Raw genomic sequence first — 27,615 nt, forward strand, 5'->3', positions numbered from 1 at the left:
CTTGCACCGGAGGCACCGACCGAGGTCAGCCTTGCACCGGAGGCACCGACCGAGGTCAGCCTTGCACCGGAGGCACCGACCGAGGTCAGCCTTGCACCGGAGGCACCGACCGAGGTCAGCCTTGCACCGGAGGCACCGACCGAGGCCAGCCTTGCACCGGAGGCACCGACCGAGGCCAGCCTTGCACCGGAGGCACCGACCGAGGCCAGCCTTGCACCGGAGGCACCGACCGAGGCCAGCCTTGCACCGGAGGCACCGACCGAGGCCAGCCTTGCACCGGAGGCACCGACCGAGGCCAGCCTTGCACCGGAGGCACCGACCGAGGCCAGCCTTGCACCGGAGGCACCGACCGAGGCCAGCCTTGCAGCGGAGGCACCGACTGAGGCCAGCCTTGCACCGGAGGCACCGACTGAGGCCAGCCTTGCACCGGAGGCACCGACCGAGGCCAGCCTTGCACCGGAGGCACCGACCGAGGCCAGCCTTGCAGCGGAGGCACCGACCGAGGCCAGCCTTGCAGCGGAGGCACCGACCGAGGCCAGCCTTGCACCGGAGGCACCGACCGAGGTCAGCCTTGCACCGGAGGCACCGACCGAGGCCAGCCTTGCACCGGAGGCACCGACCGAGGTCAGCCTTGCACCGGAGGCACCGACCGAGGTCAGCCTTGCACCGGAGGCACCGACCGAAGTCAGCCTTGTTACGGAGGCACCAACTGAGGCCAGACTGCTATGGAGGGACAGATTGTGGCTAGCCTTGTACCGGAGGCACCGACTGAGGCCAGCCTTGCACCGGAGGCACAGACCGAGGCCAGACTGCTATGGAGGGACAGATTGTGGTTAGCCTTGTACCGGAGGCACCGACCGAGGCCAGCCTAGCACCGGAGGCACCGACCGAGGCCAGACTGCTATGGAGGGACAGATTGTAGCTAGCCTTGTACCGGAGGCACCGACTGAGGCCAGCCTTGCACCGGAGGCACCGACCGAGGCCAGCCTTGTAGCCTTGTCTCCTTCTCTGACCCTTTTCTCTTGTTCATTGGCACACAGGTGACCAGGTAACATGGTGGCAGGAGGTCATACAGAGCTCAGCGCAGGAACAGCGAGAGCCCAGAACATCATGGATGAGGCCTAATGACTAAATACAGCGCAGAGATGAAGAGCCGGTGACCCATTTAATCATGTCATTACAGTAAGAGTCTCTCCAGAAAGTCACTAAGACCTGACAATAATAATGAGAGCGCTATAAAAGAAGGATAATACGGCAGCGGCCGGCGGTCTGCACAGCGCAGGGCTCCGCTCAGCAGTGGGGATTGTGAGAACGGTGCTCGGCTCATAAAACCGATGAGAAGGGGGAAAACGCCAACGTCAGCACCAGCAACGTGGAGGAGGATGGTGCAGAGACCTGATGGAGCGGAGTCGATCAATGCTCCATGCTGGCTGCGTGCAGCAGGATTACAAGGAGCGGCCATTGCTGTGAGGTCATCAGACGAATATTGAACAGTCGCGGTCGATTCTACAAACTTTGTCTAAATCAATAGTACAAGGAAAAATAAGAAACCTTGTAATATATCGGCTTCTTTCTCTGCTTATAAATCACTCTCCCCTCCTAGTGTCCTGAACTCATCAATCATTTTGAAAACTGGAGGAAGAGAGAACTGAAGCGTGTGAGAGAGATAATATTGCTGCTTCCCAGTAAGTGTTTCATCTCATCCCAGAGCTGGATTCTCAGCTGCACTGTACAGTCCTGTCTTATAATATCTCCAATACTACTGGATATTGCTCCAAGCTGCTTTTTCTGAACATATGATACATAGAGTCAGGAGAGCTGGAATCTCTCATGTCTGGGTGAGTAAGGAATAATACCAGCTTGTCTGCACCTACCAGCTCAGAGACAACTGAAAAGGAAAAGTAGAGCATAAAGTAGGTAAACCTTGTGAAAAATATATGGCCAGAAAGTGTTATTAATCATGTGTACACACACAACCACATTACAGTAGTTATATTTTGGTACAAAGGGGGCAGTATTAGGCTGTGTGCCCACGATGCGTTTTTTAAACGTTTCCACAGTGGCAAAAACGCTGCAGAAATGCTTAAAAAATGCTTTGTAGAAGGTCTGCCATGTCCCCCAATGATAATCCGCATGTGCTGTGCACATGCTGCGGAAATTTCCACTGCGGATTATCATTGCGGAAAAAAACGCAGCACTACCAATTATTTTGTGGAAGCGCGGCGCTTTCGCCGCCATTGTCTTGCATTAGAGCGCGCCAATTCCGAAAGACTGCATCTGTACTTGCGTAATTGGCGCGTTCTAATGTGCGGATGGTACCCGAGTGTGGAGGAGAGGAGAGTATCCTCCAGACCCAGGTACCATAGAACCTGTAAAAAAAGAATAAAATAAATATATATTTACCTTCCAGCGGCCCGCGCTGCGCTCCTACTTGCTTCCCAGCACTTCGCGATGGAATGAAGGACCTGCGGTGACGTCAGAGTCATGTGACGGGTCACGCGACGCTGACGTCGGCAGGTCCTTCAATCCACCGCTGCCGGCAAGGGAGAATGGAGTGAAGCAGGACACTGGGGGCCATCAAAGGGTAAGTATACATTTATTTTTTTATTTTTAACCATTCTTTGGGGTCACACTATATATGCCGGTTGCATGGATTTATATAGTGTGACCAAGTTGTCAAGCACTTTCCAAGTGATGCTAAAATCGCTTGTCAACCCACATGCGGAAATGCAAGTGAAGAACGCTTCACATCCGCATGTCCCTGGCAGGAAAAACGCATGTACAATCCGCATGCACAATCAGCATGTACAATCCGCATGCACAATCAGCATGTACAATCCGCATGCACAATCAGCATGTACAATCCGCATGCGTTTTTTTTCTGCCAGGGGAGATGCAGAAACGCTCAGGAAAAATCCAGAGCATTTCTGCATCGTGGGCACATAGCCTTATAGTAGCTATATTCTTGTACATAGGGGCAGTATTATAGTAGTTATATTCCTGTACATAGGGGCAGTATTATAGTAGTTATATTCTTGTACATAGGGGGCAGTATTATAGTAGTTATATTCTTGTACATAGGAGCAGTATTATAGTAGTTATATTCTTGTACATAGGAGCAGTATTATAGTAGTTATATTCTTGTATATAGGGGGCAGTATTATAGTAGTTATATTCTTGTACATAGGAGCAGTATTATAGTAGTTATATTCTTGTACATAGGGGCAGTATTATAGTAGTTATATTCTTGTACATAGGGGCAGTATTATAGTAGTTATATTCTTGTATATAGGGGGCAGTATTATAGTAGTTATATTCTTGTACATAGGGGGCAGTATTATAGTAGTTATATTCCTGTACATAGGAGCAGTATTATAGTAGTTATATTCTTGTACATAGGGGGCAGTATTATAGTAGTTATATTCTTGTACATAGGGGCAGTATTATAGTAGTTATATTCTTGTACATAGGGGGCAGTATTATAGTAGTTATATTCTTGTACATCGGGGGAAGTATTATAGTAGTTATATTCTTGTACATAGGGGCAGTATTATAGTAGTTATATTCTTGTACATAGGAGTAGTATTATAGTAGTTATATTCTTGTACATAGAGGGCAGTATTATAGTAGTTATATTCTTGTATATAGGGGGCAGTATTATAGTAGTTATATTCTTGTACATAGGGGCAGTATTATAGTAGTTATATTCTTGTACATAGGGGCAGTATTATAGTAGTTATATTCTTGTACATAGGGGGCAGTATTATAGTAGTTATATTCTTGTACATAGGGGGCAGTATTATAGTAGTTATATTCCTGTACATAGGAGCAGTATTATAGTAGTTATATTCTTGTACATAGGGGGCAGTATTATAGTAGTTATATTCTTGTACATAGGGGCAGTATTATAGTAGTTATATTCTTGTACATAGGGGGCAGTATTATAGTAGTTATATTCTTGTACATAGGGGCAGTATTATTGTAGTTATATTCTTGTACATAGGGGCAGTATTATAGTAGTTATATTCTTGTACATAGGAGCAGTATAATAGTAGTTATATTCTTGTACATAGGGCAGTATTATAGTAGTTATATTCTTGTACATAGGAGCAGTATAATAGTAGTTATATTCTTGTACATAGGGCAGTATTATAGTAGCTATATTCTTGTACATAGGGGCAGTATTATAGTAGTTATATTCTTGTATATAGGTGGCAGTATTATAGTAGTTATATTCTTGTACATAGGGGCAGTATTATAGTAGTTATATTCTTGTACATAGGGGCAGTATTATAGTAGTTATATTCTTGTATATAGGGGGCAGTATTATAGTAGTTATATTCTTGTACATAGGGGGCAGTATTATAGTAGTTATATTCCTGTACATAGGAGCAGTATTATAGTAGTTATATTCTTGTACATAGGGGCAGTATTATAGTAGTTATATTCTTGTACATAGGGGGCAGTATTATAGTAGTTATATTCTTGTACATAGGAGCAGTATTATAGTAGTTATATTCTTGTACATAGGGGGCAGTATTATAGTAGATATATTCTTGTACATAGGGGGCAGTATTATAGTAGTTATATTCTTGTACATAGGGGCAGTATTATAGTAGTTATATTCTTGTACATAGGGGGCAGTATTATAGTAGTTATATTCTTGTACATAGGAGCAGTATTATTGTAGTTATATTCTTGTACATAGGGGGTAGTATTATAGTAGTTATATTCTTGTACATAGGAGCAGTATTATAGTAGTTATATTCTTGTACATAGGGGGCAGTATTATAGTAGTTATATTCTTGTACATAGGAGCAGTATTATAGTAGTTATATTCTTGTACATAGGGGGCAGTATTATAGTAGATATATTCTTGTACATAGGGGGCAGTATTATAGTAGTTATATTCTTGTACATAGGGGCAGTATTATAGTAGTTATATTCTTATACATAGGGGCAATATTATAGTAGTTATATTCTTGTACATAGGGGCAGTATTATAGTAGTTATATTCTTGTACATAGGGGGCAGTATTATAGTAGTTATATTCTTGTACATAGGAGCAGTATTATAGTAGTTATATTCTTGTACATAGGGGGCAGTATTATAGTAGTTATATTCTTGTACATAGGAGCAGTATTATAGTAGTTGTATTCTTGTACATAGGGGGCAGTATTATAGTAGTTATATTCTTGTACATAGGGGACAGTATTATAGTAGTTATATTCTTGTACATAGGGGGTAGTATTATAGTAGTTATATTCTTGTACATAGGAGCAGTATTATAGTAGTTATATTCTTGTACATAGGAGCAGTATTATAGTAGTTATATTCTTGTACATAGGGACAGTATTATAGTAGTTATATTCTTGTACATAGGGGGCAGTATTATAGTAGTTATATTCTTGTACATAGGGGGCAGTATTATAGTAGTTATATTCTTGTACATAGGGACAGTATTATAGTAGATATATTCTTGTACATAGGGGCAGTATTATAGTAGTTATATTCTTGTACATAGGGGGCAGTATTATAGTAGTTATATTCTTGTACATAGGGGGCAGTATTATAGTAGTTATATTCTTGTACATAGGGGCAGTATTATAGTAGTTATATTCTTGTACATAGGGGCAGTATTATAGTAGATATATTCTTGTACATAGGGGCAGTATTATAGTAGTTATATTCCTGTACATAGGAGCAGTATTATAGTAGTTATATTCTTGTACATAGGGGCAGTATTATAGTAGTTATATTCTTGTACATAGGGGCAGTATTATAGTAGATATATTCTTGTACATAGGGGCAGTATTATAGTAGTTATATTCCTGTACATAGGAGCAGTATTATAGTAGTTATATTCTTGTACATAGGGACAGTATTATAGTAGTTATATTCCTGTACATAGGAGCAGTATTATAGTAGTTATATTCTTGTACATAGGGGGCAGTATTATAGTAGTTATATTCTTGTACATAGGGGGCAGTAGTATAGTAGATATATTCTTGTACATAGGGGCAGTATTATAGTAGTTATATTCTTGTACATAGGGGGCAGTATTATAGTAGTTATATTCTTGTACATAGGGGGCAGTATTATAGTAGTTATATTCTTGTACATAGGGGCAGTATTATAGTAGTTATATTCTTGTACATAGGGGCAGTATTATAGTAGATATATTCTTGTACATAGGGGCAGTATTATAGTAGTTATATTCCTGTACATAGGAGCAGTATTATAGTAGTTATATTCTTGTACATAGGGGCAGTATTATAGTAGTTATATTCCTGTACATAGGAGCAGTATTATAGTAGTTATATTCTTGTACATAGGGACAGTATTATAGTAGTTATATTCTTGTACATAGGGGGCAGTATTATAGTAGTTATATTCTTGTACATAGGGGGCAGTATTATAGTAGTTATATTCTTGTACATAGGGACAGTATTATAGTAGATATATTCTTGTACATAGGGGCAGTATTATAGTAGTTATATTCTTGTACATAGGGGGCAGTATTATAGTAGTTATATTCTTGTACATAGGGGGCAGTATTATAGTAGTTATATTCTTGTACATAGGGGGCAGTATTATAGTAGTTATATTCCTGTACATAGGGGGCAGTATTATAGTAGTTATATTCTTGTACATAGGGGGCAGTATTATAGTAGTTATATTCCTGTACATAGGGGGCAGTATTATAGTAGTTATATTCTTGTACATAGGGGGCAGTATTATAGTAGTTATATTCCTGTACATAGGGGGCAGTATTATAGTAGTTATATTCTTGTACATAGGAGGCAGTATTATAGTAGTTATATTCTTGTACATAGGGGCAGTATTATAGTAGTTATATTCTTGTACATAGGGACAGTATTATAGTAGTTATATTCTTGTACATAGGGGGCAGTATTATAGTAGTTATATTCTTGTACATAGGGGGCAGTATTATAGTAGTTATATTCTTGTACATAGGAGCAGTATTATAGTAGTTATATTCTTGTACATAGGGGGCAGTATTATAGTAGTTATATTCTTGTACATAGGGGGCAGTATTATAGTAGTTATATTCTTGTACATAGGGACAGTATTATAGTAGATATATTCTTGTACATAGGGGCAGTATTATAGTAGTTATATTCTTGTACATAGGGGGCAGTATTATAGTAGTTATATTCTTGTACATAGGGACAGTATTATAGTAGATATATTCTTGTACATAGGAGCAGTATTATAGTAGTTATATTCTTGTACATAGGGGGCAGTATTATAGTAGTTATGTTCTTGTACATAGGGAGCAGTATTATAGTAGTTATATTCTTGTACATAGGGACAGTATTATAGTAGATATATTCTTGTACATAGGGGCAGTATTATAGTAGTTATACTGTTACAATTAATCATTTCTTTTCATACTTAATCTTATTAATACTCATCCCTAGTCGCTGACTTGTGACTTGTCGGCTCGCAGCCACCATCTTGCTGTCATTTACAGGGAGATGTACAAGCTCTGGGCCCGGCGGACAGGTCATTAGCCGCACAATGACCGCGTTCACACACCTCCTTCTTCATCACCTGAAAACATATTACTTTGGGTTTGTAGAATTGCAAAGAGACAAAATGCAGCAGAAAATTGCTCTGATAAATGACTGATATTTAGCGGTTTTGCTTTAATAGCAGCGGCGGCTGAACAGACACTTCAGGATTGAGGTCTTGTAAAGTGAGCGGTCAAGAGTTGAATGACGAAAGGTAAAAGAATCATTTATTTTTCTGATGAGGGTTGTGTGCGCTCGGCCTGGAGGACCCGGCTATAATGTTACAGATAAGAGGAAATGTCAAGCTCTATAGATCTATGAATATACAAGTCACGTCAAGCAGAAGCCTGTGAGTGACACGGGAAGGAAACCGCTAATTATAGGGGGGAAATTGCTGCGACATCCGATACTGGAAAGATGTGACCTGAAGCAGAAATATTATTAACTCTTCGATCTCAGTACCGCGGCCCAACTATCACAGTTTTAAAGGGACAGTACACAATAAAGTAGAATTTCCATGAAAGCACAAGAATTAACTTTTCCTATATTGGATAATCCAACCTCTCATTTGCCAAACTCAATTTCCGTTCCTGTTTCAGACAGGTCTGACTGATAACTCCTCTATATACAATTGATAACACAGGATCCACCATTCACAATAGGTGATGTTACAGCTCACCTCCTCCTCCTCCTGTACAATGACTGATAACTCCTCTATATACAATAGATAACACAGGATCAACCATTCACAAATAGGTGATGTCACAGCTCACCTCCTCTCCCTCCCTTCACAATGACCTTGGCACACGCTCATTAGATGCTTCAGTACAAGATACATCTGTCTTATGTACATGTGAATTTGCAGAAAGTACAGGACTTTATAGTCTATAGACGTGAAAACTGCAAGATTTTAAATGTTTCTTTTAATACACTATTATATGAATAAACAAACGTTTCCAAAATTAAAAATAAATACAATTCTAAATATATTTATTCACATTTAACAATAAAATGAATCAATCAGTTGTCATTTTCTAATGTTATTTTCTCTTTAAATCTTTTGGTTTAGCTTAATATGCATTGTTTTACTTTCTGCCCCTAGACTTCATTTGCCTTAGGCATGTGCCTGCTTAGCCCATGCATTATAGAGGCAAACTGCGCAGCTGCTATTGGACCTGGTGAGGGCAGCGAGGCGTCAGCTCTTGGCCCCACAGGAGATGTGAAGAACAGGGGGAAACCATCCCAGCCCCACCCCACTCTCCGATGGATCAGATAAGAGAGTGAACACTAACCCTGAACCCCTTTATTTCTGGGGCAGGTAACAATGTGATGACATGAGCCAGCCCCTAGGGGGAGCCACTGTTCACCATTACTATATATACTCCTATATACCGCTCTGCAGATTAGTCGCTTTCCACTTTGGCCGGACTGCAAACAAGCAGCCACAGTCAGGAGGTTTGTATCCATTTAGCAGGTACAAATCATTCCGGACCCGAGTGCTGCACTAAATAACTAACCGTGAAGTTCTGCTTGTGTTTGTAGAGACAAGAAAAAAATCAATAGCCGTAATATAAGAGATTGTGGAGTTTGTGCCCGCAGAGCTGAGATGGCAACGTCCGACTCCTCGCCACCACATGGCACAGATCAATGTCCGGCCCAGCTCCCCTCCGTGCCCAGCCCCCCTCGGTGCCCAGCTCCCCTCCGTGCCCAGCCCCCCTCCGTGCCCAGCTCCCCACTGTGCCCAGCCCAGCTTCCCAGCTCCCCTCCGTGCCCAGCTCCCCTCCATGTCCAGCTCCGTGCCCAGCCCCCCTCCGTGCCCAGCTCCCCTCCGTGCCCAGCTCCCCTCCGTGCCCAGCGCCCCTCCGTGCCTAGTTCCGTGCTCAACTCCACTACGTGCCCAGCTCCCCTCCGTGCACAGCTTCCCTCCGTGCCCAGCTTCCCTCCGTGCCCAACTCCACTCCGTGCCCAGCTCCCCTCCGTGCGCAGCTCCCCTCCGTGCCCAGCTCCCCTCCGTGCCCAGCTCCCCTCCGTGCCCAGCTCCCCAGCTCCCCTCCGTGCCCAGCCCCCCTCCGTGCCCAGCTCCCCTCCGTGCCCAGCTCCCCTCCGTGCCCAGCCCCCCTCCGTGCCCAGCTTCCCTCCATGCCCAGCCCCCTGCGCTGCACCCCTTCTTCTTCTGCAGCTCATCTCTCCTGGAACAGACGCCAGGCTGCTTTCTCTTAATGAAAATGATTCTGCAGCAAAAAAAAAAAAAATCCTTCCATTCCCTTCCTCATTTATCATGCTGACAAGGTAGAATTGAAACAGATGCAACAATGGGTCTAATGGCCGAACTGATTGTTATTGATCCGGTGCCACTATGGCTAATTAATAGTCTGCGTATGGTGGGCGAGGACACCACTATGGCAGATACATGCAGCGAGATGTTTCCTTTATCTATCAAAGCTTCGGTGCATGTTCATAAGACAGCGGCGGTGCATAATTTATAGCTACAAAAGGAGCCTGATTAATTAATGGAGGAGTAGGTGGGTGATAGTGAGCGATGCCGCGCCAAGAAACCTGCAAGACAAACCGCGGCGCCCGCTCTGTGCAACGGGGGGATTTATGTCACGCTGACGTCATCATATTAGCAAAATGTGCAGCGTCTGCAAGGAGGTCAATGCAAAATCTCCAAAACCGCCCCCCACTATCACAGGTCAATGCAAAATCTCCAGCACCGTCCCCCACTATCACAGGTCAATGCCAAGTCTCCAGCACCGTCCCCCACTATCACAGGTCAATGCCAAGTCTCCAGCACCGTCCCCCACTATCACAGGTCAATGCCAAGTCTCCAGCACCGTCCCCCACTATCACAGGTCAATGCAAAGTCTCCAACACCGTCCCCCACTATCACAGGTCAATGCAAAATCTCCAGCACCGTCCCCCACTATCACAGGTCAATGCAAAGTCTCCAGCACCGTCCCCCACTATCACAGGTCAATGCAAAATCTCCAAAACCGTCCCCCACTATCAGAGGTCAATGCAAAATCTCCAGCACCGTCCCCCACTATCACAGGTCAATGCCAAGTCTCCAGCACCGTCCCCCACTATCACAGGTCAATGCCAAGTCTCCAACACCGTCCCCCACTATCACAGGTCAATGCCAAGTCTCCAGCACCGTCCCCCACTATTACAGGTCAATGCAAAGTCTCCCGCACCGTCCCCCACTATCACAGGTCAATGCAAAATCTCCAGCACCGTCCCCTACTATCACAGGTCAATGCCAAGTCTCCAGCACCGTCCCCCACTATCACAGGTCAATGCCAAGTCTCCAGCACCGTCCCCCACTATCACAGGTCAATGCCAAGTCTCCAGCACCGTCCCCCACTATCACAGGTCAATGCAAAGTCTCCCGCACCGTCCCCCACTATCACAGGTCAATGCAAAATCTCCAGCACCGTCCCCCACTATCACAGGTCAATGCCAAGTCTCCAGCACCGTCCCCCACTATCACAGGTCAATGCAAAGTCTCCAACACCGTCCCCCACTATCACAGGTCAATGCCAAGTCTCCAACACCGTCCCCCACTATCACAGGTCAATGCAAAATCTCCAGCACCGTCCCCCACTATCACAGGTCAATGCAAAGTCTCCAGCACCGTCCCCCACTATCACAGGTCAATGCAAAATCTCCAAAACCGTCCCCCACTATCAGAGGTCAATGCAAAATCTCCAGCACCGTCCCCCACTATCACAGGTCAATGCCAAGTCTCCAGCACCGTCCCCCACTATCACAGGTCAATGCAAAGTCTCCAACACCGTCCCCCACTATCACAGGTCAATGCCAAGTCTCCAGCACCGTCCCCCACTATCAGAGGTCAATGCAAAGTCTCCCGCACCGTCCCCCACTATCACAGGTCAATGCAAAATCTCCAGCACCGTCCCCCACTATCACAGGTCAATGCCAAGTCTCCAGCACCGTCCCCCACTATCACAGGTCAATGCAAAGTCTCCAACACCGTCCCCCACTATCACAGGTCAATGAAAAATCTCCAGCACCGTCCCCCACTATCACAGGTCAATGCCAAGTCTCCAGCACCGTCCCCCACTATCACAGGTCAATGCAAAGTCTCCAGCACTGTTCCCCACTATCACAGGTCAATGCCAAGTCTCCAGCACCGTCCCCCACTATTACAGGTCAATGCAAAGTCTCCAACACTGTCCCCCACTATCACAGGTCAATGCAAAGTCTCCAGCACCGTCCCCCACTATCACAGGTCAATGCAAAATCTCCAGCACCGTCCCCCACTATCACAGGTCAATGCAAAGTCTCCAACACCGTCCCCCACTATCACAGGTCAATGCAAAATCTCCAGCACCGTCCCCCACTATCACAGGTCAATGCAAAGTCTCCAGCACCGTCCCCCACTATCACAGGTCAATGCAAAGTCTCCAGCACCGTCCCCCACTATCACAGGTCAATGCAAAATCTCCAGCACCGTCCCCCACTATCACAGGTGAATGCAAAGTCTCCAACACCGTCCCCCACTATCACAGGTCAATGCAAAGTCTCCAGCACCGTCCCCCACTATCACAGGTCAATGCCAAGTCTCCAGCACCGTCCCCCACTATCACAGGTCAATGCAAAATCTCCAGCACCGTCCCCCACTATCACAGGTCAATGCAAAGTCTCCAACACCGTCCCCCACTATCACAGGTCAATGCAAAGTCTCCAGCACCGTCCCCCACTATCACAGGTCAATGCCAAGTCTCCAGCACCGTCCCCCACTATCACAGGTCAATGCAAAGTCTCCAGCACCGTCCCCCACTATCACAGGTCAATGCCAAGTCTCCAGCACCGTCCCCCACTATCACAGGTCAATGCAAAGTCTCCAGCACCGTCCCCCACTATCACAGGTGAATGCAAAGTCTCCAACACCGTCCCCCACTATCACAGGTCAATGCAAAGTCTCCAGCACCGTCCCCCACTATCACAGGTCAATGCCAAGTCTCCAGCACCGTCCCCCACTATCACAGGTCAATGCAAAATCTCCAGCACCGTCCCCCACTATCACAGGTCAATGCAAAGTCTCCAACACCGTCCCCCACTATCACAGGTCAATGCAAAGTCTCCAGCACCGTCCCCCACTATCACAGGTCAATGCCAAGTCTCCAGCACCGTCCCCCACTATCACAGGTCAATGCAAAGTCTCCAGCACCGTCCCCCACTATCACAGGTCAATGCCAAGTCTCCAGCACCGTCCCCCACTATCACAGGTCAATGCCAAGTCTCCAGCACCGTCCCCCACTATCACAGGTCAATGCAAAGTCTCCAACACCGTCCCCCACTATCACAGGGCTTTTTGGTATCGGTCGCTTCAATTGGGCAAAAGGGACGTGGGAGCGACTGCACCCACCATCGTTACTCTCTTGGTTTTACCCCATTAACTGCTTTTCAAAAGCCGTGGCCAACTATGTGAAAGCTGTAGGGAGAGGAGCTTGACGCCATTTTGACCACTGCTTTGGGGCCCCCGAAGGCTCAGTTTCAGGTCCCTGAGACGTAGAACATGACAGATTCACATGTGTGATGTCATCCGAAGCAGCAATACACATGTGTGATGTCATCCGAAGCAGCAATACACATGTGTGATGTCATCCGAAGCAGCAATACACATGTGTGATGTCATCAGATGCAGCAATGCACAAATATATGTCATCAGATGCAGCAATGCACAGGTATGATGTCTTCAGATGCAGCAATGCACACGTATATGTCATCAGATGCAGCAATGCACATGTGTGATGTCATCAGATGCAGCAATGCACATGTGTGATGTCATCAGATGCAGCAATGCATATGTATGATGTCATCAGATGCAGGAATGCACACGTATGATGTCATCAGATGCAGCAATGCACACGTATGATGTCATCAGATGCAGGAATGCACACGTATGATGTCATCAGATGCAGCAATGCACACGTATGATGTCATCGCATAGATCATACTGCCCTGTGTTATGACCCTTTTGCATTATTGTGTTGCGCCAGCCCCTAAGCATGACCTGACGACGGGGAGGATTATGACTTGGTCCTGGTCGCCCGCTCCCCGGCTCCCGCGCTCGCTGCAGGCTGCTCCCACCATCTTTTCCAGGCAGGTGTACTTAGCAGCGTGGAAGGAGCTGAGACTAATTCTCCGGCTCCTGATCACTGACATTGACTGCGACTCCTTCCCTGCTGCCAATATGTCTCCCCCGTGTGTAACAAGGCGGAAGAAGACGCTTCTCGTGCTGCACGGAAGGTGCTAATGGACGGCCACTTAAGGTCCTCGCTTAGCGCGGCAATAATATAAATCCCATTGGTAAACGCTTTGACGTTTTCTGCTGAGATCCTTTTATCACTTAATAAGAGGGTTCTCCCAGCGTTTTAGTAAATTATACCCTGATGCTCCCTCGCTCCGCAATACTCCGGCTATTTTACCAGAAAAGATCGTCACATAATAATTTATTACAAGGCGAAAAAACACATTCGCTCCCGGCATTTCACGGCAACGGCGCTGAGCGCTGCGGAGGCAAATCTGCGAAAACATTTCCAAAACATTTCAAGAAAAGTGTGACCAATGTAAGAAAAAAAGTCCGAAAGCAGAACGGCATCATCGACTTCATTTATAGTCTGCTGCATTTCATTCATGGGGTCTATCAGCCCAGATTCACAGAAACAATATGAGGGGCCGCAAAACCTCCAGCAGATGATAGAGGCCTGGGCAGAGTGCTCCTAAAGCAACGCCATCAGAAAATGATCCGTTGTTCAGACCGGGCCTTTACGTTACAACGATTCTTAAAAAAATGTTGGTAATATTCTTTTTTTTTTTCCACATGCTCATTAGATGCTTCAATACAACAATATATATATATATATATATATATATATATATATATATACATACATACATATACACAGTACAGACGAAAAGTTTGGACACACCTTCTCATTTAAAGATTTTTCTGTATTTTCAGGACTATGAAAATTGTACATTCACACTGAAGGCATCAAAATTATGAATTACCACATGTGGAATTATATACTTAGCAAAAAAGTGTGAAACAACTGAAAATATGTCTTATATTCTAGGTTCTTCAAAGTAGCCACCTTTTGCTTTGATGACGGCTTTGCACACTCTTGGCATTCTCTTGATGAGCTTCAAGAGGTAGTCACCGGAAATGGTTTTCACTTCACAGGTGTGCCCTGTCAGGTTTAATAAGTGGGATTTCTTGCCTTATAAATGGGGTTGGGACCATCAGTTGTGTTGTGCAGAAGTCTGGTGGATTCACAGCTGATAGTCCTACTGAATAGACTGTTAGAATTTGTATTATGGCAAGAAAAAAGCAGCTAAGTAAAGAAAAACGAGTGCCCATCATTACTTTAAGAAGTCAGTGTGAAAAATTGGGAAAACTGTGAAAGTGTCCCCAAGTGCAGTTGCAAAAACCATCAAGCGCTACAAAGAAACTGGCTCACATGAGGACCGCCTCAGGAAAGGAAGACCAAGAGTCACCTCTGCTTCTGAGGATAAGTTTATCCGAGTCACCAGCCTCAGAAATCGCAGGTTAACAGCAGCTCAGATTAGAGACCAGGTCAATGCCACACAGAGTTCTAGCAGCAGACACATCTCTACAACAACTGTTAAGAGGAGACTTTGTGCAGCAGGCCTTCATGGTAAAATAGCTGCTAGGAAACCACTGCTAAGGACAGGCAACAAGCAGAAGAGACTTGTTTGGGCTAAAGAACACAAGGAATGGACATTAGACCAGTGGAAATCTGTGCTTTGGTCTGATGAGTCCAAATTTGAGATCTTTGGTTCCAACCACCGTGTCTTTGTGCGACGCAGAAAAGGTGAACGGATGGACTCTACATGCCTGGCTCCCACCGTGAAGCATGGAGGAGGAGGTGTGATGGTGTGGGGGGCTTTGCTGGTGACACTGTTGGGGATTTATTCAAAATTGAAGGCATACTGAACCAGCATGGCTACCACAGCATCTTGCAGCGGCATGCTATTCCATCCGGTTTGTGTTTAGTTGGACCATCATTTATTTTTCAACAGGACAATGACCCCAAACACCTCCAGGCTGTGTAAGGGCTATTTGACCAAGAAGGAGAGTGATGGGGTGCTACGCCAGATGATCTGGCCTCCACAGTCACCAAACGTGAACCCAATATATATATATACACATATACACACACAAAAACACAATTTAAACATTTTCTGATGAAAGTGTCCCTTTAGCTAAACCCAGATTGTCTAGATATTGCACCTGGATAGAGTGTCAGCCTACAGTGCCAAGTTACAGTGCAGTTAGAGCGCCAGAATAGAATGTTAGGACAGAGTGCTCTAGACTAAAAAGCTCAAAATAAAGCGCACAGCAGAGTGACAGTGTAGAGTGCAAGGATGGAGTCCTTCTTTAGAGTGCCACCATAGAGTGCCAGGACAACCTGTCAGAATTGAGTGCAATTGAATAGAAAGTAGCGGAACCCTTGAAATAGAGCATACTACAATAGAGCGCCATGATAGAGCGCCATGATAAAGTGTCAAAAGAAGGTGCAGACATTGTAGGACCATAATAGAGAGTTAAAACAGAGTGCCATTTAGACCATAAGGATAGAGTGCCAGGACAGAGGGCAGAGTACCAGGATAAAGTACAAAATAAAGTGCTGTGGTAGAGTGCCAGGACAGAGTATAGACCGTCAAGACAGAGTGCCATGGTAGAGTGCCAGGACAGAGTATAGACCATCAGGACAGAGTGCCATGGTAGAGTACCAGGAAAAAGTATCGATACCGGAATAGATCCGGCCTCAGAAATATGTAAAATCCAAGTTTTATTAGATAAAGATTAAAAAAACATGTATGTCACTGCAATATGTGACAAGATTGCAATGACTAAGGACCCTATGGTTTGAAACGCGTCTGCCCAGGAATTGTTCCACCCTCCCCGCTGGGGTTGTGACATATTGCCGTGACATACATGTCTTTTAATCTTTATCTAATAAAACTTGGATTTTACATATTCCTGAGGCCGGATCTGTTCTGCTATCGATTAGTTTTCCTGCTGCACTGCTGGTGCTCCGTGCCTTGGATTCTACAATGGGTGAGCGGACATAAATCCCTTTTTCTTCCACGAAAAAGTATAGACCGTCAAGACAGAGTGCCAGGACAGAGTATAGACCGTCAACAGAGTATAGACCGTCAGGACAGAGTATAGACCGTCAGGACAGAGTATAGACCGTCAGGACAGATATTGAACGTGAAAAAGAAGGTAATTATTCAAATAGTCTTAAAAAAAAAAAAACTTCTCTTGTATTTTTTTTTTTTTTTTAAGTACAGATCCCATGCAGAGGTATGTGTCTCCGTGGTAACAGACAACAAACAAAAACTGTAGTCTGATCCCGCAGTCACATGTTGCGCTTTCCTCATCTGTAGAAATGGGAAAGGAAGAGCAGCAACAGATTACTGAGGGATCAGATTACACAGTTTCTTACCATGGAGACTCATAAGTTGGTATAGGAGATGTATACTCAAAACGGTAAGAGATTTTTGTTTTTGTTTTTGTTAGTAAAAACTATTTTCAAAGTTGATTTTAAAAATGCACTGGTACAAGAAAAAATACAAGGTTGCAAATAGTAAAAACTGAATAAAGTTAAAAGAAAGAGCACTTACTTTTTCTGCCGACTGCGACGTTCCAAAAAATATTGGAATGAAAGCCAACCATACTATGCAGGTTGTGTACATTGTAAAACCTATGGGCTTAGCCTCGTTGAAATTCTCCGGCACGCCCCTGGTTTTGATGGCGTAGACGGTACAAGTCACCATGAGAAGGATGCTGTATCCCAAGGAACAAATGATTTGTAGATCCGTAATGTCACATTTCAGGACGCCGCGTCTCTGCTCCGGGTCCACCATCTCCGGACCGTAGTCAATGATAATGTTCGGAGGGTTGACGCCAAACCAGATAAAAACTCCCAGAAGTTGAACGGATATCAAACTGGAGGTGATGGCCAACTGCGAGGTGGGGCTGATCAGCCGAGGAGCCGTCACCGACTTCTTACCTTGCTCGAAGATGCGGTAAATCCGGTTGGTTTTGGTTAGCAGAGCGGCGTAACTGATGCACATGCCCAATCCTAAGAAAATGCGGCGGAAGGAGCAGACGGCCAGGTCGGGTTTGGCGATCATAAGAAAGGTGATGATGTAACAGAGGAAGATCCCGGTCAGCAGGACGTAGCTGAGCTCCCTCCCCGAGGCTCGGACGATGGGGGTGTCATTATATCGGATGAAGGTCGCCATGACAAAGATGGTGGCGATGATACCAAGCATCGCCAGAAAGACGGGGATCACGGCCCAAGGCGAGTGCCACTCCAGCTTTATGATGGGGATGGGGTCACAGCCGGTGCGGTTACGATTAGGGCGCATGTTAAAGTCGCAGCGGTAGCAGGTGATCTCATCCAGCAGGTACTTGTAGCCATCACACAGGTCACATTGCCAGCAGCACGGCATGCCCTTGGCCGTCTTCTTCCTCTCCCCCATTTTGCACGGCAGGCTGCAGACAGAGGGTGGGATTTCGTGCATTGCTTTGGACCACTGCATGTCCTCAATCTGCAAGAAAGAATTAAAAGACATTAAAGGGCATCTCCATTCACACATTACTGACCCCTGGGTATATTCAGCCTCCATTTATTAGGTACAGAAATGGGAATATTGCCCTTTACTGCAATTTTCAGGGTCCCAAAAATCCATCCCCATGGTGCCAAATTCTTACTGCTCCTCATGGGCGGGGCTTCAATCTCATGTATTAACTCTGGTGACCAATCAGGATTGGGAAAACATAAAATGTGGAATTTGATTGGTTTCTAAAGGCAACAGATGGGGAAAGGGAAGTGACACCCGTATTGGCCACACACCGTGAGAGAGGACAGTGACACCGAGTGATGAGACAACCGTCTACTTTGTTTGGCCTTTTAATCTGGACATGTATAATAAATCCTGAATATTTGAAGAATATTTTTTTTATTTCTGGTGTAAATTATGGTATAAAATTGTTGGAAAGTGAAAGGCCACGCCCCTTTCACTAAGCTCCACCTACTTTTGAAAAAAACACTCTTTAAAGTGGCAGAACACAGGGAAAAGATGGAAAGTATGGTGCAAACATAGCGGGTACCAGAATTTGCAACTTTTCTGTTCGTGCAATCCTTCTTACATTCTGCAGAAACCGAAGTTTAATATAATATGCTAATTAGGGTTCACTGTGCATCCTGGGCGTGGCCAAGAGGCTCTGTGCACCGTTGTCCCCTGACTGGTGAGTGACATCATTGATTTGCCTGGAGTGAATACTGTCTGCAGAGAAAGCCTAGGCAGCCAGCGCTGTCAATCACCAGTGAGGAAGGCAGAGCAGTGCACTGAGCTTCTTGGCCACACCCAGGGTACACCAAGCACCTAATTAGCATATCTGATGAAACTTCAGTTTCTGCAGAGGCGGAGGCAGCGATTAGAGCACTAATGGTGCAGCTTTTATACAGCCTATGGACTTAGTTTATACGGTCAGTTTGGGAGGACAAACGCCCTTCACGTTTTTTAATAGAACTCAGAATGATCCTTTTCATTGACAGCAAGAAGAGGTCATGAAAATGAATTAAGTGACAAGTATATTAAAACAAGTATCTTATTATACCACTGATCGACTTCTTTTCCAACTTTTTAAAACTTGCCCCAAACTTTTTTTCCCCAGCATCTCCTTCCCTCTGTGCACCCGTCAAGACACCTCAGCGAGCGGCACTTTTGCGTTTTCGGCTCTGCTCTCTCACTTTCTACGCCGTTCCTCCTATCTGTGCCCCCTGTCGCCATCCTTCCTCTTAATCTGCGGTCCCCTGCCCGTCTCCTCCACCATCTTGTGTGGCTTAGCCCGTCCGCCTCATTGGATTTCAGAGCTTGACTAGTCGTGTGAACTTCAAGAGAAGTGACAGCCGACCGATAACTCATTTACCCGAACATTCTGCGTTCGGAGATAGCGGCTACACAGGGCAGTAATTATAGAGAGACTTCTTTCACTCGCCTCGTTACAATATACCCAGATAGCTTTATTCCGGCAGCGGCACAAAGATTTGCAACTCTTCTTTCACCTCTGGCTGCAAAATAGCTAATGAAATGCAAGCCGCCCGATAAGCCGCGTGGAAAGAAGAGATTAGGAGACGGATTCGCACTCGGAAGCATCATACAAAAATCCGTGTTGTCAGGGATATAATTGGCGCCCAACGCCAACCTTCTGCCAGGAATGAAATACTTCCGATAAAGAAGTTTTATGCGCACCGGATGGACCTGGAGACCCTTAAGTCTGTCCGTGCCATCATTTGAAAGGGTGTCAGGCGTAGCGGGGGGGGGGATGCACAATGGAGCCCATGGAAATGGCGCTGAGTGACACGGCGACGCTGCGGTAGGAAGCGCTGGACGCTTTGGAAAAGGGATAGAAACAGGTGCGTATTGTTTAGACCATAAAGACTCGGCATTTTTAATTTATTTCGCCAGCCAAAAAAGAACAACTGCGGCCAAGAAAAGGTTCATTGAATGAAGAGGAGGGAATAAAGAGATAGAGAGGCCCGGGATGAAAGAGAACGAGACATAAAAAGTGAGACGGAGACTTTAGAGGAGACGGCGCGATTCACATGGAGCGCTGGTAACATTTCTATCAATTATCGGTGCCAGGACAGAAGACTTTACATCGGTGCCAACCTGATGGGACGCACTATAACCTACAAGGATGTATCATTTTATGGACCCAAAACCTTCATGGGACTAATGAACCAACCATTTGGTTTCTGTCAACAGCCTATATCAGACTGCAAACACTTCTGGTTCCAAACTGAAGTTCTGTCCTTCTTTATGCTCCAATCACATCCAAAGCTGCAAGCAAAATTCTACTAGTTGCTTCAGGATTCTGCTATGAGCCCAGACCCCTTCACTAAGCCCTGTTCACTTTGTAGTTAAAAATGGAGAGAGCGAATGAGTTTTCAAGAAAAGCTGCAATTTTTTTTGTACGCAAATGACGTGCATTCCAAACTTTGTGACCTTTTCCCGGCTGAGCGCTGCCACATAAGCCTCGTTTCATCATTTGCAATTTTTTTTTTTATTAAAGTCACTTTTCTTTTTTGATTTGTCTTTTTTTTTTTGCCATTTTTTGTGCCAAATTCTTCAAAATGGTGCACTGAATTTCGCACAAAGTCAAAAATGTTTTTTTCTTTGTTTTTTCCTTTCATTAGCTTATTGAGACTTTTTAGCGCAAAAAAAGTCACACTTTTTTGTAGAATCTTGCAGCAAAAATATTTTTTAGCATATAAAAATAGGATTATTTATTATAATATATTATATAATTTTTAATGTAAAAAGTCACTCTTTTTGCAAAATGTTGCAAAAATTGAACCGAAAAAAAACTGACGTACTCAAAAACTCCAGGGTAGGGTGGGGGCACTGCAGTACATTTGCTCCAAAATTTGCAACTTTTTAAAAAGTCGTAATTGCGGAATCAGGAAAAAAAAAATATTTGGAAATCCAAACTCCTCCTGCAATGGTGAACATAAGAAAAGACAAGTGAACACATATAATATAGACTTTAAAAAAAAGGTGCAAATGGCAGGAGGAATTAGGTGCAAATTAAAAAACAGGTGTAAATGTAATAATGAATCGGGGCCATAGACTTTAATAAGTCATAAAGGTGGAGATGATTTATATGCAATAAAAGTCCGCTGACGATTGGGTCATAAAAATGTATTTAACTTAGTCTGGTGCATTTTTTGGGCTGTCCATGTGCCAGAACATTAAATTTGCGTGCAAATATAAGGCATACATCACAATAGTAATTAGTACTAATTTATGGTGTAAATAAAACTAACAAATTATATACACACACATCTCTGCAAGGGCTGTGATTGGCCACAAATTTCTAACTAACTAAGCCACACCTACTTCATAAAAAGTTTAAAAAAAACTGAAAAAGTTACAAACTTTTTCTCAAATGGGGTATACAAAGCACCAAAGTTTGAGCCTTTTTTCAGCCACACAGGCGCCTGACCCCTTATAAATTCCACTCAAACCTATTTATCATTGACTTAGTTCTAAATATGTAAATATTTTATGCATATTTTCTGTCTCAAGATCTCTTCTTGCTGCCAGTAAGATGGAGACTTTCTTCTTGCAGCTCAGTCCTGGATAATACAGTTTGAATGCAGAAAATTCCTTAGGCTATGTGCACACTGTGCGTTTTTGATGTGTTTTCGCTGACAATAGCGGGAGCAGGCGCGGCTGAGGGGAGAAGTAAACTCCTCAGCTGGCGTCTGTACGCTGTGTAAAAAAAAAAAGAAAGCAAAAATAAAACACCTTTTATTCTCACCTGTCCGCCGTCCTCCCAATGTTCCCTGGCGACCCGATCACCCATACTGACGAGAGCACACTCGCTCCCGGCAGTGTACATTGCTGCACTGCTGGAGCTGAGTTCACCGGAGTGAAGATCAGCTGATCAGCTCCGGTGACCTCACTTATGGCATCGGTGCTGCATGGGAATTTTCCCACGCAACACTGATGCAGTAAATGAGGTCACCGGGGCTTATCAGCTGATCTTCACTCCGGTGAACTCAGCCCCAGCAGCGTAGCCATGTACACTGACAGGAGTGATTACACTCCTGTCAGTGTATAGAGTGCTGTCCTCTACAACAGTCCAACAGTCACACCAGTGATTGCTGATGTCCCTGCTGTACAAATGATCCGGATTGTCGTGGGACACTGGGATTACGTCATGACGGCGGACAGGTGAGGGATATGGTTGTTTTTTATTTTTGTTTTCTTACAGGAGATGAGGGCTTCAGGGATTGGGTGTTATGTGAGTATACAGTGTTTTTTATTTTTAAATAAAAAATTAAAACTGTGTGGAATTTTATTTAAAATAAAAGTCTTTATTCTGGCTGCGTATTTTTTTGAAAAACATCACAAACCTTACTACGTGGTTAGTAATGGGGGCGTCTTATAGATGCCCTCAATTACTAACCTGGGCTTCACGTCAGTCGCCAATACAAGGCTGACGTGAACCCCAACCCCATTACCCCACTCGCCACCGCTACACGGCAGTGGGAAGAGCGGAGGCTAAGAGCTAGATTTGGTGCATCTTATGGATGCGCCATTTCTGTGGCTGCCGAGAGCTGACATTATCAGCCGTGGAGGGGGCCAGGATCCATGGCTTCTTTCCTGGCTATTAATATCAGCCCGCAGCTGTCTGTTTAGCCTTTGCTGGTTAGATTTCATAGGGGGACCCTACATAAATTTTTTTCTAAGGTCCCCCTGTAATCTAGCCAGTAAAGGCTAAGCAAACAGCTATGGGCTGTTATTAATAGCCAGGGAACATTTTTGGCTAATGGCCCCTTCCCCGGCTACTAATATCAGCTCCCAGCAGTTGGCTTTCCCTCTACTGGTTATGAAAATGACGCGGGAGCCCACACCATTTTTTTTTAATATTAGGCTATGTGCCCACGATCTGGACATAGCAGCGCATTGAATGCAGCATATTTTTGCTTTGTCCAAAACGCTGCATTCTATTGAATGCAGGTAAATCCACATGTGTTCACTGAACCATGCAGATTTACCACATTCAATACATTCTAGTGGTCAAATTTCTGTTGCGGAGACTAGCGTCTCCAAAAGAGAATTTGACATGCTGCGGTCATGAAAGACAAGCCAGATGTCAGTGTCTGCAGGTGATTCGCAGCCTCAGATGCACGCATAGTGGACATGGGATTTCTAGAAATATCATCTACAATGCTGTAACATCTGGCTGCTCTGGGTTGGACGCTGAATAAATATGCAGCTTCAAACCCGCAGCGGCTCCTGATTGGGGGCACGTACCTAAACTCACCCGCAGCATGTCAATTTCAGTAGCAGAGAAGATTTTGACCGATTGAAATGTCATTACATGCGGTGGATCCGCATGTACTGACAACAAAAGTGCCGCATTAAAACACAGCGTTTTGGACACAGCTAAAATACGCTGCGTCCAAAGCGTTGTTGGTTGCTGATGGTGGGGACATAGCGGCTAAACAAACAGCTGTGAGCTGTTGTTAATAGCCAGGGAACATGTTTGCCTAATGGCACCTTCCTAGGCTAAAAATAGCTGCCCAAGAAGTGACATGAATGGGAATGCTAATGGGATTAAGGTATATGGGATTAGCCGACAACTAGCCTTTTGTTTAGTGATGGAGAGGTGTCAATCAGACCCTCTCATTACTAAACCTTAGTAAAGTAAAAAGTTAAATAAACACACACACTTTATTTGAAATACAACAGACACATTCTTTAATCATTTAAATTAACCAATTTACTCACCCCAGGTCTGAGGGTAACCCAAGGGTTAAAGAGATGTCCCACATTTCTTTTTCCAAATATCTTTATTTAGCTCCAAAAAACATTTATTGCTGTACAAAAAACCCATAAAAAATTCATCAAAATCGCGGCAAAACGCGCGTTTTTTCCGCCAACAGATACAGTAACAGACTCCAGATTGATACATTGTAATAAACCATAAGATTTGTGCTGCCTCTGATGTATTTAACTGTCGGCCATTTAGATGAGTCGACCTTGGTCATTAAAGGACCAACGAGCATCTATATACAAGCCGATATGTTTACACAGGACGATGTGCTGCCGAGAACGATGATTTCATGCCGGCATGAATGATTCAATCATCCTGTGAACGAGCATTTTTGCTGATAATCGGGGAGGAGCTCTAATGGTTCGTCTTAAAAACCTCTAAGATCTGAACAGGGTCTGGAAGCGGTCGCAGAGTTTTCTTATTCGCCGGCAGCAAGCAGAGATCTTGAGAGCCAAACACATATCAGAAAGGTGTATACTGAAGGTTAATCTCTTCTTTATGACACGGCTCCTCCTGTCTTACGATTTCCTCTCCCCGGAGGACGTAGATAAAATACTCACGTTTTTAATCAGAAATGTACGAGTCATTGTGTAATTACGAGTCGATCCTTTGATCGCGGCGCTGCACTTTCAGTACAATTAACGAGGATAGATCGCCAAGAGCCATAACAGCCTTATCACCGGCATCCACATGGCCGGCCATGGTCCGAGCTGATGGGCTTCTCTGCCCCTCCGGACACGTCCAGGACGAGCCGCAGCGCCATTTCCATCTGACCTTCCTGCCATAACGAGGAACGTGTCTGATAATCACACGCTCAGGATTTAGTCCCCTGGACTGGAGCGAGGACTCTCATGATGAATAGGGATGGGATGAACTCTCCCACTGCTCCATTATCCCCTTCATAACCTTTAATGAGCTGCAGTAACGACTTCCACGCTGCGGATCAATAGGAGTCCAGATTGGGGGTCTGCAGGATGCCGACGGTGCTCAGAGACGCGAGACCATGGATGTGTAAGGGGCATGTAGCAGGGTCCGCACAAGCGCCCTCCAATCTGTGCTGCGCCCATCATCCCAATCAGCAATGCAATATTGGGGTGCAGCTAGAGGTTCATGGAGCCCCGAGGAACGGCATGGATCCCCCTCAGCTCCATGTCCACCACTGCTGGAGAACTGAAATCCTTAAGGAGTCCCCTTCCCCCAGGTGGATTTGTAGCAAATCTGTGACAAAATCTGCATGTTTTATATTCAGATTTGAATGCAGATTTGCCACAGATTTCCTCAGATCCATTGCAAAATGTAAAACTGCTGAAAATCCGCACACGACGTGCTGAAGAAGTAAGATCTGCAGGACAATTTTCTCTGGGATTTTCCAAGAAATGGTAAATGTACTATGCTACATTTTTGTGCTACTGAAATCTACTGCAGAAAAAGCAGCAAATTTACATCACTTTTGTCCCAACCACACATGTCGGAAATGCTGCAAAGTTTTCCAAGTGGATTTTGTGCACAGGAAATCCTTGGTGGATTACAACATCACGTGGAGACCTATTTAGCAGAGGGACTTAACAAGTTTAAAGACAACCCTTCCCTATATATCGAGGGTGGGCTATTATACCAGGAGGGGGTCCAGGATGGGGGACATTATACTAGGTAGGGGGACATTATTACAGAAAGGGGCCCAGGACGGGGGACATTATTACAGATAGGGGCCCAGGACGGGGGACATTATTACAGAAAGGGGCCCAGGACGGGGGACATTATTACAGAAAGGGGCCCAGGACGGGGGACATTATTACAAAAAGGGGCCCAGGACGGGGGGGACATTATTACAGAAAGGGGCCCAGGACGGGGGACATTATTACAGAAAGGGGCCCAGGACGGGGGACATTATTACAGAAAGGGGCCCAGGACGGGGGACATTATTACAGAAAGGGGCCCAGGACGGGGGACATTACAGAAAGGGGCCCAGGACAGGGGGGACATTATTACATGGTGGGTGAGGTCTTTATAGGATCTAGAATGCTACAAAGGTCCATAACTCTGACCAACATGGAGGATGGGACACAGGTTCAAATTTTGCATCAGTGCCCCAAGGACTCCAGTCACGCCACAGGGGGCGCTATACCTTTAGCAGCTGTTTGCAATGCAACCACAAGTCAATTTCTGGTGCAGCCTAAAAAATGTGTGAAATTTTGTGCCTCACACCACTGCATGGTGTACGGGCACCCTGAGGTATCTGGGAGTAACCATGCATCTTCCCCGGTTATGCCTTAAAGGTACAGTGATCACCACTATGGCCGCCATTGCTATCTCAATATGGGTTGTCAACCAGACGATAAATGATAAATCAGCCTAATTACAACCCTTTAAAAAAAAATAACAATGGACACAAATAGATTGTCAGCCAATATAAAGAAATGCTGAATCTGAAAATAGACGACTGGAATTTTTTTTTTTCGTTTTCTAGGTAAAAATTTGCTAGAGTGATGGGGAAAGAATGAACTGGGTTAAACTGCGCAGAGGAGCAAGTTGTTCCCCACCTGCCATTTATAATGCTGGTGTCTCCGTATGTGGCTGAGGGTCTGGCGGACGCTCTTATTAAAGGGGTTGCGGGTGTTAGACCCCTAACCCTACATCCGGCGGGTGCACAGGCGCTGATCTGATGCCACCAGCCTCCTATTTCTCCCATTATTAGGGCTCGTGCACACGACTGTTTTTTTCCGTCAAAAAAATCGGATTGCGCTCTGACCAATGTTATCCATTGAGGCCGCGCAGATGAACGATTTGTTTCACTGACTAAATATGTAGAACTCGGGATTTTCCTGAAAAAAAATCGGATGAGACTCATCCAACCAAGTCTATGGGTGCAAGAGAAAATGAACAAAGCGGATGTGTTGCGGAGCCGCAGTGCAGTGTCCTGTTCTCACGGATACATTGTAATTCTGCTACATGGGAAGCTGTGAATGGTTAATCGCTGCTGCTGCTGTAAAAACGGATTGTACCCGGGTGACAAGTGAGGAGAAAGTCGTCACAGTTTTCTGGATGAAACTCTGACCAATGTTTTATTCGTGTGCTCTCTTTTTAGGCGGAGCGGATCCGGAGAGCGCGGTGATGGCGGCCGTCTCCGCGGCTTCTCTCATGGAAGCCTCTGATTAGACCTGACAAACAGTCCCCGGTGCTGCCATAATGAAGTTTCAGCCACTTTCCTGACTGTACAGCTTCTCACAAACAAAGTCGGATCCGTCCCCTCCAGATCCACGGGGAGACGGTGCCCTGCGCGGCGGGGGAGGCAGACGCACCGCTCCTGGCGTCTGCTGAGCCTTGTAATGGCCGCAGAGACTTGTGCGATTTACTTTCATTATTCTACGTCCTACAACATCCATTACTCGACGGGAGTCTGCCGCAGCCGAGGAGAAAGCAAGAGATGGAGGAAAAAACCGCCACCAATACAGATCAGCAGGGAAAACATGATTCATAGATGAGGGAACACCGACGGCTTCTGATGCCTCACACAAAGGGCGGCTGCACATGAGCGGATAAAAAAAATCATCCCGAAAAGTAGGACAACTTTTCGCTCACTTGTCATCCGTGTACAATCCGTGTCTTACAACATCTTCTATTTATCATTTACAGTTTGTTACAGAATTACAATGT

The 27,615-nt window shown here is 45.0% G+C and overlaps 1 protein-coding gene across 4 annotated transcripts in view; it reads right to left on the reverse strand.

Annotated features, from left to right (window-relative positions):
• Positions 1-27,615, reverse strand: part of GRM7 (glutamate metabotropic receptor 7) — a 469,276-nt gene that overhangs the window by 137,187 nt on the left and 304,474 nt on the right. For all 4 annotated transcript variants that reach the window (XM_073645026.1, XM_073645027.1, XM_073645029.1 and 1 more), the window contains exon 8: positions 17,223-18,155. In XM_073645026.1, the coding sequence (XP_073501127.1) occupies positions 17,223-18,155 (933 nt within the window). The remainder of the gene's footprint in view (positions 1-17,222; positions 18,156-27,615) is intronic.

This window comes from Phyllobates terribilis, unplaced genomic scaffold (genome assembly GCF_046119375.1).
Source record: "Phyllobates terribilis strain yellow unplaced genomic scaffold, ASM4611937v1 Scaffold_8__6_contigs__length_399053987, whole genome shotgun sequence".
Taxonomy (NCBI): Eukaryota; Metazoa; Chordata; class Amphibia; order Anura; family Dendrobatidae; genus Phyllobates; species Phyllobates terribilis.